Consider the following 15,666-nt stretch of genomic DNA (forward strand, 5'->3'; position numbering starts at 1 on the left):
TTAATGTTAAAAGCATTGCAAGTTGCAGAAAGCAAAGTGCAGCCAGAGTTGTTGGTATAAGCCTGTGTGGTTTATGCTTTAAAAAAAAAGTAAATTAATTTTGCTAGAAAACTCTGCATAAGGAAAGACTTGAGGGTGGAGATTGGTATGTATTGCTGAAAATGCAAATAACCAATATTGACTATATTTAGAATAGACCGATGAAAGGCTTTTAAACTCTTTTGCCATCTTGCACGCACATTTGTGAATTTTGCCTTCGGAGTATCATACAGTTTTATCTTAGAGATCTAATGCTAGTGTTACTGTAAAATATTTTTCAAGGATTTTTAGAAATAACTTTTTCTTTTATTGTTTTTTTTCTTCGCTATGAATTGATAAAAAGAGATTTTTCTGGTGTGATATCAGTTAGCAAGTAGGAGAGTTTAAAATCCAGTTTCCTGTCTTCCTGGTGGCAGTAACAGATTCCAATGCCTTACCAATCTCTTGGCAGATGGAAATTCCTGCTGCTAACCTTGTGAACAAGTACATTGCCACTCAGGGACCCCTGCCACATACCTGCGCACAGTTTTGGCAAGTCGTCTGGGATCAGAAGTTGTCACTCATCGTCATGTTGACTACTCTCACAGAGCGAGGGCGGGTAAGTGGCTTAATTTCCAATTCAAATGTGTGCACTGTCACACTGTGCTCTCTGGAACATGAATGTTGGAGCTGGGAAGAGTCTTAAATGTCTTCCAGTCTCGCCCCCATGTGACCTGTAAATCTACCATATAGAGCCACCATTGGACGTCCCCAGTGATGGGAAGCTCAGCCCACCCCTTGCCCACTCCTGGCTTGGATCCATTATAACAAGCCAAAAGCCAGCTCCTCTGACCTCCCCTCACTTGCCCCAAAACCCCTGTGTTGGCTATGGCCTCTCCCATCCAGGACAAGTACATGTTCTGAAAGAGTGGTATACATGCCAGGTTAGCAGTGGCTGTAAAAAGTAAGAGAAATTACATGTCTGTGCCATTTCCATAGAAACAGATTACTGATTATATAACAGAAGTCAGTATGCATGAGATACCTATATCATGAATTCCCTAACATCTGGATCCATCTTGATGTCTTCATTATGAAACATTTATTCAAAAATACATAAAATCAAATGTTAATTTTGAACCATCTGCTTTGAATGATCTGTGTGTCACTGCCTCTCAGGTTCCCTCCTCAGTATATAGTTCAGAATGCCAAATTAATCCATGCTGAAAATCAGAACACACAGGAATTGGAATGGATAGTACACTTGAGATCAGTCTTCCATCTCACCTGAAACAACACAATAAGAATTCCTACTAATCTGCCAATTCTACAGAGGCCTATGGATTGCAAAGGGCTTTTACATGTGTGGTCCCAGACAGGTGGCTCCCCACCTCTTCTAAAACACTTCTAAGGTCCATCCTATGAGTGCTCAGCTCTAATTTTTAAAAAATTCCTCCTTACAATGAACTGAAATACATTTCACTTTTAACCTCTATCCCATCTAGTTCTGCAGCATGGAAGACGCAAAATAAATTACCCCTTTCTTTTATATGATGCTCCTTCAGATATCTGACAATAACTGTAGGCCTCCATTAAGCTTGTGGTCAGCAGAAACTGTGTGGTGTTTGTCTTGATATTGCCGTTGAGCCAGTTTTTCCCATGTAGTATTCATGCCCTTGACTCTTGGAACCTTCATCCAGCACACTGGGGCCAGACTGAGTTCAAAACATAGTTTCTCTGGCATACTGGGGCCAGATCTGAGTTCAAAACATAGTTTCTCTGGAGCAAGTTACTGAACCTCTCTGACCCTTAGCGTTCCTGTAAGTAAAATGCAGATGATAATAGTACCCACCATGGAGGGTTTATGAAGATTGAGACAATACATATAAAAAGATGAGAGAACTGCATGCTGCAGGTATCCAGCAGATGCTGGCTTCTGTTTTGTGTCATCATCATTGGTTGGATTCAGTTCTCAGATCTGTCCTTTATAGAGCTCTTTGGGGCTTTCTGGGCTTTCCTTCTTTTTTTGTGTTGGCTATCATTTCTAGCTTCTTGAAACTCACAGATTTGATCAGAATTTCTTCTCTTCACATAAATCACGGATAGAAAATAATAAAATAAAATAAATAAAACTGAAGTCCTCAAGAGGCAGTAGAGACATCCTTCTGGAATGCTGTTAGTCAGAGGCATTAAGGGAACACTTTGGAGGGCAGTTGTTAATCCTCACAGCCCTGCTCCTGTCTCTTGCCATTTCTCCAGTTACCATGAGAGACTGTCAGAAAAACAGTCTTGTTTTCAGCTTGGCTGAAAAACAGCACAACAGGTCTATGGCATCACCTGATCTCTTCTTCTGGAAATCTCATTTTTATCTATTTTTGTTTCATTTTTTGTGATTTTTAAAAGTTTGTTTTCAATGTGAAATGAAGTTACTTGGACTCTTTTTGAACTTAGGGAACCCTTGCCATCTCACAGTACCATCCTCTGTTTTTCTAAAGTGCTTGCAGCAGTCTGGTTCTGTGGTATAATGGCTAAGACTTGAGCAGACTAAAGCCATACCTCCTGAGTTCAAATCCTGGCTCTGCACAGCCTTGTAACACCAAGGTCAAGGATTCGGTTCCACATACCAGCCAGCCACCGAAAAAAAAAAAAAATCAAATCCTGGCTCAATCACTTTTTGCCTGTGTAACTTACGAAAACTACAGAACCACTCTGTGTATAATAGAATGATAATAGCACCTGTCACGTAGGATTGTGGGTGAATTGAATGAGCTGATATACGTAGGCTGCTTGGAAGAGTAATTGGCACACAATAAATATTACATAAATGTTAGGTAGCAGTAGCAGTAATTTGGGTGCCACCCTAACACCTTACTAGGACTGTACTATCTTTGTTTTATTGTAGTATTATTTATTATTCTTCTTTAAATTGACTCCCCTTTTTGCTTTAATCAGTTTCCTTGGAAGATATTTCTTAAATCAAAATCCAGTATCTCTAGCCATAAATAGAAGGTATGTGTTAAAATACAAAGACGACAAAACAACATTATTAAATTCTAAATACTCTTGCCTTCCAGGCTCTGAGCCTGAGGCCTGCTTGCTCTCACTCTCTATTATAAAAATAGAGTTAAAATATAATAGAGGGAGGTAGTGTTAGAGCTATGCTAGACCCTAATCAAGGCTCTCTCCCAGGCACAATCAGAAATATTCCATGAAAAAAAGATCATTTTCCCACCATGTGGTTCTGTGTTGTCTAATGTAAACCCAGTCTTCTTCTAATGTTCCTTCAGGCATCCCATACTTTGTAGGCCCTTTTCTGGGCCATTCTGGTATTTTATAGGTAATAAGAAGACAGTAAGCCAACACCTGAATCCCTTTGGGCAGCTCGGGGCCATTACTGTCTTCTTGTCTGTGCTGGGCTTCTCTTTCCCCTTTAAAGTTCACCCTTTCCAACTGGAAGGTCATTCTTCTCCTCAGAGAAAAGGGAGCCCCAACAGGAATGGTTTGTCGTCTTACGGCTGGTGACAGGTTATCTGCCGTGGACGGCAGCCTTCTTTCCCTTATTCTGCTTGCTCCAGCTCAGGAGAAAAGGCCCTTTCTGTTGATCTGAGAGGCCTCGGCTTCCCCAGCTGCTCTTACGGCTCCTGCCCTTCTGCTCTGTGCTGCTGACGTCCACTCCTCTCATTGGTTGGCGTCTGCTCTAAACCTGGGCTCATCTGAGGTCTTCATGGAGGGTTTCTTTGTTTCCCAGCCCTTTCTTCCTAATTGAACCCATTCTAGCTGCTTCCTTCAGTTTCCTGCATTAGAGATTCCTATCTCCCTTGAGACCTAACATTCCCTACACCACCTCTGGCCCTTACCTCTCTTGTTTATCAGTTGTTAGAAACCCGTTCTTCAAAACTCCAGGGTGCACGTTTCCTCCCTCTACTATTACAAATTGTCCGAGGACCAATCTGGAGCCCTTTATCCTGCAGTCCTTATCTCGTCCTCATCACACCCACCAGTTCTTCCGGCTGTGGAGTCAGTCATCCCAGGCAAGCATCTTTGCCCCTTTCTTTTTCTGAGAAATGAAATGTTCAGCGTGTCCTATTTGTTTTCTCCCATACTCTGCGTTTAGTTGGGGGTGGGGGGGACTCCCCAAAGGCCTGTGGAGTCCCCCACCATTGCTCTGCAGAGAAAGCCTCCTCAGAAGCCTAGAATGGCCCAGTGGTCAGTGAGAGGCTCCCCCCGCAGGATCACTTTGACTTCTCCCTTTTTTTATTCCCACCCAAAATGTTGCATTGTGCTCTCCCTTGAGGCTTGTGGGTTTCTTCCTAGAGGTATAACTTTTCCATTTAAAAGTCATTTTCTCTCATCTTCCATCAGAGATGTTTCTTTTGGCTGAAAAAATTACATTTTAAGTCTGTATCTGAATAATATGGACACTCTTCCTTCTGGCCTGCTGGTTATCAAAGGCAAAGGCCTTGGGGCAAGAGGGGGCATTTGACCTCTGGCATCACAAATTTTAACTCTTTAACTTTACATAGGACTCTAAGCCTCAGGTTCCCCGTTGCTAGATAGGAGGTGGTAATGCCTGTCTCTTGGGGTTGTTCTGAGCATTAGGAGTGCACTACTCTAGACTCAGCACCTGTCCCATAGCTGGTGTTTCATGTGGTGCAGTGACTCTGGATCCAGAGGTGAATGGGCTTGCTGCTCTGTGTACACTAGCCCCTGGGTTGTAATGATGATCACATGAGGTGACGGAACGAGGTTTGGAGCAGCAGAAAGTGCAGTAAAATCCCTTGTTCCCGTTAGCTGTTGAACACACCTTGCTTGGTAAAATGTGCACGAGTGACAAGGCCCCTCCCCAGGGAACTTGTTTCTGAGGCCGGTTGTGTCTGGCCCTCTGGGTGGTTCAACCAGTGAATCTGACATTGATTCCTTCCTGACCCCAAACCCATCTGCTCATTTGTTGACAGGACACATCTACCTGGGTGTGCTCACATACAGGGTACCCAGAGCCAAAGTGCACACACACACATGCACACAGATGTCTGTCCCCCTGAGCCCACCATTCTGGCCAGGGCATATGTCTGCCCAGTCACCCAAGCCAGGAATCTGGAATCAGCAGTGGCTCCTCCCTTCTCTTCAACTCTGGCATCCACTCACTGTGGTCTGCCACCAGCTGCCTTCTGTAACTTTCCAATCCGTCCTCTCCTCTCCATCCCCTTCTCTCAGAGCCTTTGCGTTTCCCCTCCAGGAACAACGACAGCCTCCTTAGTGGCCTCCTGGCCTAGAGTCTTCCCAGTCTGGTCCACCCACTGACACAGCTCTCAGCTGACCTGGGCCCAGTGTTTTCCTGCTCAAACCCTTCAGTGGGTCTTCAGATGCTCAGAGCAGTCTCACCAACCCCCACCCACCAGTCCGACGTGGACCTTCTGCCTTCTGTGCAGCTGTGTTGAACTGCCTCTTGTTCCTCAGGTCCACCAGGTGCCTCTTTACCTTGTACCTCTTTACCACATGCATCCCATTTCCTCTGCTGAATGATCAATCCTCGCCTCACCCACCTGATGAGCACCCTAGTCCTTCAGTACTGAGCTCCCCATCCCCTCTGTTCAGGACGTGCACTCCATCCCCCATGTGAGCCACTTCTGTCCCTGCCTTTTCTCCCAGGGATGTTTGCTGACTAAGTGAACAAGAAAGCAAGCTCTTCACTGGAAAGCCTTCTTCATTGGGTCTGTGACTCTCCCACCAAACCCTGTGTGGTCTGTTCTCCTGAGCTTATGCTCTTCCCCCACCAGGAACCCAGCCTCTGACACATTGCCTCTGGTCCAGAAAGGTACATACTTACAGAAGCCATCCTGTGGTCAGCTTCCCTTCCTGAGCCCTCTTTTCAAGTTACACTTGGAAGCTGAGCAAGAGAAACAGTCCTCACTCAGGGCTGCAAATCCCTGAAGAGTGTGCACTCTGAGTCCTGGCAGCCCAGGGTTTCACCCCCAGCAGCCTGTTGCCAGCCCACCAGCTGCACTCACCTCCCCTGCCCTTTCACGACTTCTGCAGAAGCTCTTCTTCCCTCCCTGTGGTGCTAGGCCCTATTTAATCCTCACAGCCTTGGCGTGAAATTCCAGCTCTGCCCAGTTCCTATATGTGTGATCTGACACAAGTTGATTTGTTCACTGAGCCTCAGTTTACTCATATACAAAACAGAGACAATCCTAGTACGTACCTCATAGGGTTGTTTTGAGGCCAAGATAAAATGAATGTCCCTGAAAAGCACCATTCAGTGCTTGGCATATACTCTTCAGAAGATAGTAGGCTTTAGCATCATCACCCCCTGCTGCAGCAGCAGTAATGTGGAAACTGAGGCTCAAAGCAGTTAAGTAACTTGCCCAAGATCACGGAGTTGGTTAGTAGAACTTATCAGCCAGAATTGCAACTCAGGATCTCTACAAACTCATTCTTTCCATTATACCCTCAATGCTTTCAAACCCAAATAGACCTAAAATCTAAACGTGATCAGAGGTAAAGAGAGATTCCAGTTCTGTTCATGTTCACAGTGGAGTAAGGGGAGCCTCTCTGGGAGTATGGGTATTTGTAGTTCTGCTTTGCACAGGGCGACCACTTCAGAGAATATCTCCTCCCCACTTATCTTGTGGGCAGTACCCTTGGGAGGCTACAGGGCAGGAGCTTACCCTTCCGGTGTTTATCACCCGTGCCTTGGGTTCTACAGACCGCAACCCCTTCGAGTCTAAGAAAAATCAGGAAAGAGCTACTAACTGAAATACCCATGTCTAAGGTTTCTAAGTAAATTCTTCACTCCAGGTTTCCAGCAGCATACTATAATTTCAAGTATTCACTGTGACATTTGAAAATAAGAATAGAAAAGCTGTTTCCAGATGTGTGTCTTTCTGCCATAAACAACTATATACTTGGGGGAAAAATATTTTTTTAATGAGTCAGACTTTGGCTGGCAATGGAAATATGATGGGATGGACATCTTAGCCCCAAATTTTGCTTAGAAACCAGAGGCAGGAGCTAAGATGGCTTATGGAACAAGCTGCAGGGCTTGGAAGGGGGAATAGAAAGTGGGGAGGGTGGTGGGTTCGGTCAGTCTGGGGAAAGCACAGCCATATGGAGAGTCACTGCGGTGTGTGGAGGGAGAGTACCAGACTGTGGCCTTGGGTAAGTCGCTAGACCCTGCTGAGCCCTGGGTTCATTGTCTGCTGTATAGGGAGCGTCATTTCATGGGGAGTCACCTATGAAAGCATTTGAGGGCCTCCAAGTTGCTGTTCAAATGAAAACGGATATTCATCTCAGTGGGGGGATTTCCTTAATCTAGATTTTTGTGAAATCTCTGATATTCCTTACTCAGGCTGATGTGGAATCCATAACAACAGGAATAATGGCCTGACCATTATATTGACTAGAATTGACCTGACACCTGCCCCCCATCCCCCACCACCCCAGTGGGCTCAACACCGCACACTGTCTCCAGCATCTGTCACCATCCGTGAGGCAGGTGCTGTCCCCATCTTCCCGATGTGAAACGTGGAAATCAGAGAGGTTAAGTAAAACATGTGATGTCGTAGGGCTGACAAGTGAGGCAGGACATGATTCCAGTGGAGTTCTCACACCCAGATGCGTGCTCTGAACTCCTCTCCGCCGGGGCCTCCTACCTCAAGGGGGTTGGGGTGGGTGCTGCAGGGGGCTGAGGTAGGAGGCGCTGTTGAGAGCAGAGAAGGGCCCGAGAGATTAGAGTTGGCTTGTATGTGTTCTGGGATGGGGGCAGTTCGAGTAGAGGTTGCTCATAGCCAAGGCCCCGTGTCTGAGGCCTCTGCTGTTCTTCCAGTGAATGGACCCTGATGGGAAGAAGATAAGTTTCTTGTCCTCTTTCTCCAGGCTCCAGCCCAGGGCTGATTGGGAAGCTGTGGCCTGGCCCCTGGCAGGCTGATCCCCACCTCAGTTTACTCTGACCTACACGCCAGCCCAAAGCATACACAGAGCCGGTTGGCTTGGCCAGAGTTTTCCTCCCCTCAGCTCTCACTGGGTGTGCATGAGAGGACTGAGGCCGACGCCTGACCATTCCGTCTGTCCGGGGTTACTGGTTACGCACACACCCCCACAGAGGAGGCTAACTCACACTCGGTGATTCCTTTCAGACTAAATGTCACCAGTACTGGCCCGATCCCCCCGATGTCATGGACCATGGCTGCTTTCACATCCGGTGTCAGTCAGAGGACTGCACCATTGCCTACGTGTCCCGAAAAATGCTGGTCACCAACGCCGAGGTGAGCAGCGGTCCAAGGGGGGCACGGTGGAGGGTCAGGTGTGCTTTGTTTTCACCAGTGAGCATGTCAGTAAATGTAGAAAACTGCCCTTCAAAGAACTGGGGCCCAGGGTTCATAGCGGCACCGTTCACAGCAGGCAAGAGGTGGAAACAGCCTGGTGTCCACCAACAGGTGAGTGGATAAGCAAATGCCATCCATCCATGCAATGGAGCATTATTCAGCCTTAAAAAGGGAGGAGATTCTGACACATGCTGCAACATGGATGAACCTTGAGGACATTATGCTGAGTGAAATAAGCCAGTCACAGAAAGACAAATATTGTGTGATTCCGTTTATATCAAGTACCTAGAATAGTAAAATTCATAAACATAGAAAGTAGAACGGTGATTGCTCAGGGTTTGGGGAAGGGGAAAATGAGAAGTTATTGTATAATGGGCTAGAAATAGTGGTGATGGTTGCACAACATTGTGAATGTACCGACTGCCACTGAACTGTACATTTAAAAATGGTTAAAATGGTAAATTTTATGTTATGTATATTTCACCACAATAAAAAAATAAGTAAAAAGAGCCAGCATATGTGGCCTCAAGGGCAAGTACCATAGGAGCGAACAGACAAAATCGCCGTGGGCAGAAGTGGCCGAGGAGGCTGTCCCACAGGAGGTGGCCTGAGCCGAGCCCGAGAGGAGAGTGTCTAGGGAAGGCGGGGGCAGGAGTTGGTAGGGGCCACGGCAGGGCTGTGCACAGTGGAAGAAGGAGTGGCAGTAGACAGGGCCACCCTGGCTGGTGTCTGGGATGGGGCTGGGGTCCTCTTGCCTATCATCTGGATTGACTCACCAAGGCCACTGCATTTTCCACAGACTGGGGAGGAGCACACAGTGACACATCTCCAGTACGTTGCATGGCCTGACCATGGCGTGCCTGATGACTCCTCAGACTTTCTGGAATTTGTAACCTATGTGAGGTCCCTGAGAGTGGATGGTGAACCTGTCTTAGTTCACTGCAGGTACTAGGACTTGCTGTTTTGTTTTGTTTGGAATACCTGCACCCCTTGGGAAAGGCCTGGAGAAAATTGGCCGACACCAAACGCACCCTAAATCCCCCAAAGTTGTGTGCTCTTACCCGTGAGTACTTATTTCCTCATTATTTCAAAAGATGTGGAATTTCATGAAATCATAAACTTGTGAGTGTAGCTCAGAAGAAAGTCCCACTGCCACCTTTTCCTCTGTCCTTACATCTTCTGATTTTCACAGTACGGAGTGGACTTTCCACTCAACAGCAGGTTTCCTTCCACTGGTTGTTAAGCCCCAGGCTCAGATAGATGAGGACAGGCTTTTCCAGCCTGCTGGAGAGCACACCCTGCGTGTGTGTTTTGTATTCTTGAAGGCCAAGCGAAGGAAGTTCCTTCTGAGTAAATGTGGGAGCTGCTAGGAGTCCAGCGGGGTCCTGCAGAGATGCTGCTCAGGCATATCCCACGTGTCTGCTTTTCTCCCCTCTCCAGTGCTGGAATAGGTCGAACCGGTGTGTTGGTCACTATGGAAACAGCCATGTGCTTAATTGAGAGGAACCTGCCTGTTTACCCACTGGATATTGTCCGAAAAATGCGAGACCAGCGTGCCATGATGGTGCAGACATCAGTGAGTAGAACTCTAATGGTAAAAGTAATAATGATGGCTTGACGCTTCCTGAGCACTTTCCCTGGACCAGGCCCAAGTGGAGGGACTTACGGGTCAAGGGGACCAAGTCACTTGACTGAGGTCACAGAGCTTGTTGGGCTGCATAACTCCAAAGCCCGTGCCCACCTAACCTCTGAGTTGTGCTGCCTACACTTCTGCTGCCTCTGTGGTTTATTTCCTGCCAGTGCTCTGCCAGGGAGCAGGCCTGGCTGCATTCTGCACTGTAGACCTCTGGCCCATCATTTGTCCATCAGAAGCAAGCAAGGCCACCGAGGGTTCCACCCCACTGCCTGGGCCTGACTGACCCTTTTGGCCCAGCAGACATTTCACATGGCCCTACTCTCCTCCTTTGGGCTCTCTCCCACCTCTGTCACACCTGGGTACTTGAGACTGCAGGTGTCCTCAAGAGGAAATCTTGGGGTTTTCTGCAAGAGGGGCGGGCAGTAAGGTGGTGTGGGAAGAGAATGAGTCAGGCTCCACCCTACGGGGCCACCTTTGGATGGGCCCTTAACATCTCTTCTAGCTTCAGCTTCCCCATCTGCAAAATGGGGACTGTCCTATGTTTCATTCAACAGATAACAGGTAAGGAAGGCTTCCTGGAGGAGTGGCCTGTCAGGATGGATGAGAAGGAGTTAGCAAAGAAAGGAGCAGGTGTTCCGTGTCCCAGCCAGCTCTCTGTCCTCACAAGCTTGTGAACAAAGTTTATGAGATTTCCTTAATAGATTATGAGCTCTTATAGTTTTATATTAGTTTGTACTCAGGAAATCTGGTTAAGAGGAAAAAAAAATCAGCTTATGTTATTAAGGCCATTCTCTGCCTATTTTTGTGGTATGCAAGACCTCATTGCTGGCTACAAAGAAAAAAGTCTGTCACCTTGGTAGATTTTTCTAGCTGGAGAAGATTGGTCTAAATGCCTTTTTTTCCCCCCATACACTTCACTAAAATATGTTTCTTAGGTGTGTGTTCATTTAAATAACCATATCTAGCAGAGCAGCTTTCAGTGGCTTTTCTTTTTAAAACAAAGTCCAGACAGCTTGTCCCAGTCAGTGCAAGGTGCTCCACAGCCAGGTCCCAGCCCACCTGTTCAGCCCCTCCTCCTGAGGTGCAACATTTGGGCCAGGATCCAGGGACCCTGACTATGCTTCTCAGAATGGCCGTGCCGGTCTCGTGACAGCCACACTTCTTCTTACACTAGAATGGCCGCCCTGCAGGACCTGCACTCCTTCCCCGACTGCCCCAGAATGCCAGTCCTCCTGCTGTTCTGTTTCCATGACACTTTGCCCATGCCTCTGTGAGAGCAGCCCTTCCCCCCAATACGTAGGAATTCTGAGTTCACAGTTGGTCTTCTCCACTCTGTTTACCTGTTATGTGGCTCAGAGTTGGCACTTAGCAAGTATTTATGAACAATGCAAGAGACTCACCACATCCATCGTGGGATGCACCATTCCTGGAGCTGCCGGCCTTGACAGCTTTCTTTTCTTTTCCAGAGCCAGTACAAGTTTGTGTGTGAAGCGATTCTGCGCGTGTATGAAGAAGGCTTAGTCCCAATGCTGGATCCCAGTTAAGATGACTGTGAAAATGTTCATTCCTCTTTCCCAAGAGCATCCTTTTTAGCTGCGGGAAAGGAATGAGCACATTTGAACCCAGGCACTTTAACTTTCTGTAGAAAAGGTATCGTGTACATAGGAACTGGTGTAGATACACGCATGCAGTTAGGGCGCATTTAGCCCATATTCCTATGGTGAGAAATAAGCAAAGGAGGAACTCAGTTTGGGGCCCGTCCTGATGCCTTACTCGCTGGACATCACCAGACCCATTGAGAGGGGACGCGAGCAGTGCTTGTGACCTCCCAGAAACGAGATGGTCTGGCTATTTAGGGCTGCTTGGATGTTCTGTGTGTTTATGTGTGTAGGACTATAAGGGCTGTCTCTGTGCTTCTAGGCAAAGCTGGAACAGTTGTGTCCACTTGCCCCTGAGGCTATGGAAACCCTGATGAATGTTCTGAAGGGCAGGGAAGTGGGAATTCAGGCTGAAGGACAAGCAGCACCTTTTTTGCCCTCCCTTCCTTTGTCCCATCTCCCTGCCACTTCCGATACTCGTGCTTCTGAGAACCGTGTCCAGAACGCCCCTGCTTTTCTCCCCGCATTAATCCCTCTCAGGGTCACACTCCGTGCCTGAACCAGATTGGTAATGTATGTTCAGGTGAATTTTCAGCTGCGACTCTGAGAATTAGGACTCTCCATGTCTTCTTGTCATTATGTGTCTTAGTTTTAGAAGCAGGTGTGTCTCTTGCCTCTGCTTGCCTCCTACTGTATACTCAGAACCCAGGACTGGAATCACTGACTACTGAATCTACTACATGTATTGCTGCTACTTCAAGCTACTACACTTGAAACGTTACAATTTTCCTGAGGGGAGATGGGACAGTATCATCTAAATATTCAGCATCTTTGGCCCTTCTGAGAAAAGATCGTCTAGTAATTGAACCATGGGAAACCCAGCTTCTAGAGGGTTGTCCGCGGGTGTGTGTACGTGTGTGTGTGCCCTTGGGTGAGTGTTTCTCAGGATTCCTAACTTGATTCGTATTACTGTTGAGTTTATGTAAAGAATGAGTCTCTGTATAAAAGAACAAATGGCTTCATTCACCCTCAGTTACAATGGTCTCCATTTCATTTCAAAGGAGAGGATCAGACCATCTGAATATAAACACAATTCGATGTTAATTTATTCTAAGTACACCATGATTTTGATTGTCTTAAAGAATTCTGCCTTTGTGAATACTGTGTTAAATTTTTTTTAATTTGTGACAGGATTGTAGCAAATTTATTTAAGGAAAATAAATTACATAAACATTTTAATGTGGTATTTTTTAATAGCAGTTTTTATGTTTCCAGAAGAAGCTAAAACAGTTTCTCAACGGTATTTATAGAAAAAGAATGCTTTCATATCATAGTGCACATAAATGAAACCATTTTGACATTTAGCAAACTCTGGACCAATTAACTAGTTCATCTTCCTGGTTGCGAAATGGATGAAGACCTACACAGGGGTGGGCAGGTTTCTAAAAGTTGTTTATCTTTAGAACTAGCATATTTACTTATATATTTTCCATCTTTTCCCTATGGATATTTTACTGCTAAAAGACAGTGTTACACCGTGATGTAACCCCACATCGTGGAACAAAAAACACCAGGAAGTTTGGAGCTGAGGAGTAGGAGATTTGGTTCCAGATCCCATTCAACAGTAACTAACTCTAGGCCTAGTAACTTAGGAGCTCTACCTCTATCTGCAAAATAAGACAAAAAATACTTAGGACTCTAGGTTGAATGTGAGGATTGAATAAGATCATGTATTAGTGTGAATTTTCATCAGCTGGAATATGAACTGGCACTGCCATGGATGAGTTACTTGGAAAAGTTAACAGTAATTAGCTCAAAAACACAACAAACAAGTAGAAAAATGCTTTTCTTCTAGAAGGGAAGAGCAAGGGCACACAGGAGTATCATAACAGTACCTTTGTCCAATCTGGACACAGAAAAATTCTCTCTGCACAGCACCAAAAAGAGAAGGGGATGCTGGCGTAAATTTAAATGCCATCAGGATAGTTAGTAAATCGTTGCCATTTGATTAAAAATGCGTCATCACGTGTGCAAAAAGCTTAAGAAGTCTAAATGTGTTGAGATTGGTGTTTTGTTATATTTTTTAAAACAAAGCGTTTAAATATGGATGCAGAAATGCTGCTGTTATGGTTCCATTAATTTCTAAAAAAGCATACCAAAGGTTGCAGCTGGCCTTTTTCTGCCACTATGCAGGTCAGCAGTTCAGAGCCAGCAGATGTTGCCAGGAACAAAATTCATGATATACTGGGAAGAACAAGACAAGAGAATTATCTGAAAGAGCAAAATGTACAAATAAATACTGTAGATATTACCAAATAAAATCCGTAACTCATGAGTTCTATTTCACCACTTTATACTCTGAAGCAATTATGCTTAAGAAGGCTTTTTTAGTTCTCAGTGAGGAACTGCATCAGAATCAGGATAAATATTTTGCCTGGGAAATTTGGCTGGATGTGAATGGAGAAGACATTTACATCCTACATTCTGGCGCTTTCTGGAAGATCTAATTAGACACATTGATGTGCTGACTTAATCAGGATGGGAGATTCCCACTGGTGTCACTCTAAAACATGCACTTGGTGTTTTGACTTTTCAGAAAGATTCAACTCGATTTGGCCGTGGAGAAGGAAGGAGCAGGGTGACTGGATCACACACTTGTACTGGTCTTTAGTTTCCTCCCACGGTAATTTATACTTAAATATGCTTATAGATTCCTGTAGATGCTACTGCTACTGTGTTGGTGGTTGACATTTTTTGTTCCTCAGAAATCATCTGAGAGTAAGCAACAAGCCTCTTCATTCTCCAGAGGCAACAAAGGGCCAGCATCAATGGGGAAGGATTGTGAGGCAGGACTTGGGTCTAGACCTGGACTTGCAAAGATGTGTCGCCTGTGGCCCTCACTTTCCTCATACGTAAAAAGGGAAAGTTGGGCTAGATTAAATGAGCTCAAGATTGATCATGCTGGGAGTCTGATATTCCAGAGAATCGAAATGATTCCTAAACCAAAGCTGTCTAGCTGCTAGAGAGATATGTATCACATTGTTCGTGACTTGTCCCCAAGAGATTGTCCCTCAGACCTTGGCACTGTTGAATGAGAAGACCAGGATTGCCACCCTTTGGTTCTTGCCTGCCATCCTAAACCGAGAGCAGTCTCAGTAAAGATGGCAAAAACTGTGACCTCGGCCTGGGGAACCGGACGCATGGGATTCATATGGCCAGCCTGTCCCACCATCACGTTCTGTTTGGAGCAACCAAAGCATTCGTGTTAAGTTATATCATTGTGAAAAGTATCTTAACTGATTAGCAATATTTCTTCTGTAAATTTGGAGTGTTTTCCGTTCTAACCTGTTCTGTCAATGACTGTGCTGAAAAACAATTTGATCAACATAAAAACATTCAAGCTATGCAACATGATTATTGTCTGTTGACATTTTTATTCTAATGATTTCTGGAAATGCTTTTTTATTTAGTTTTCTTTCTTTTCTTTTTTTAATCAACTCTTTTGGAGGAGTGTGTTCTCTGCCCGTCTCATCTTCCCTCGGGTTAGGGGCACCAGCTCCCACACGCAGTACCCATCTCTGCCTTGACCTTGTGTGGCAAATTCTCAATCAGAATTAGGTTCCACTGTCATGACAAGAGTAGCCTCCACAAAGTACAAGTTTATCCTCTATCATGCGGTGCTGCAGAGTGGCTCCATGATCATCAGGGTCCCAGATTCTGTGCAGCTTATTCCTCAGCCATCCTCTGAATGCAGTTTCTACCTTGAGGTCCACAATGGCTGCTCCAGTCTCGTCCACATGCCAGCCAGCATGATGGAGAAAGAGAAGGAGAAAAAAGCAAGACCCCTTCCCTAATGGGATGTCACCTGGATGTCATACCTCTGTTGATCAGAACTTAGTCACAGGGCCATACCTACTGCAAGGGCATCTAGGAAAGGTCATTCTTATTCCAAGAAACCATGTGCCTAACTAAGATTCAAGGTTCTGTTTCTGGGAAACAAAGAATGGGTAGTCTCTGCTGTAGCACAACCCTTTGGTTGCCCTTCTTTCCCACATGGAGCCCATTCCTCTTCTTCCCAAAGGGGTTGAAC

General features: G+C 45.7%; 1 protein-coding gene across 5 annotated transcripts in view; it reads left to right on the forward strand.

Annotated features, from left to right (window-relative positions):
- PTPN3 (protein tyrosine phosphatase non-receptor type 3) overlaps positions 1 to 14,971 on the forward strand; it is a 119,563-nt gene extending 104,592 nt beyond the window's left edge. For all 5 annotated transcript variants that reach the window (XM_063081761.1, XM_063081763.1, XM_063081762.1 and 2 more), the window contains 5 exons: positions 491 to 637; positions 8,154 to 8,282; positions 9,142 to 9,287; positions 9,783 to 9,918; positions 11,445 to 14,971. In XM_063081761.1, the coding sequence (XP_062937831.1) occupies positions 491 to 637; positions 8,154 to 8,282; positions 9,142 to 9,287; positions 9,783 to 9,918; positions 11,445 to 11,522 (636 nt within the window). In that variant the 3' untranslated portion in view covers positions 11,523 to 14,971. The remainder of the gene's footprint in view (positions 1 to 490; positions 638 to 8,153; positions 8,283 to 9,141; positions 9,288 to 9,782; positions 9,919 to 11,444) is intronic.
- The last annotated feature ends 695 nt before the right edge of the window (positions 14,972 to 15,666 follow it).

This window comes from Cynocephalus volans, chromosome 17, assembly GCF_027409185.1.
Source record: "Cynocephalus volans isolate mCynVol1 chromosome 17, mCynVol1.pri, whole genome shotgun sequence".
NCBI lineage: Eukaryota > Metazoa > Chordata > Mammalia > Dermoptera > Cynocephalidae > Cynocephalus > Cynocephalus volans.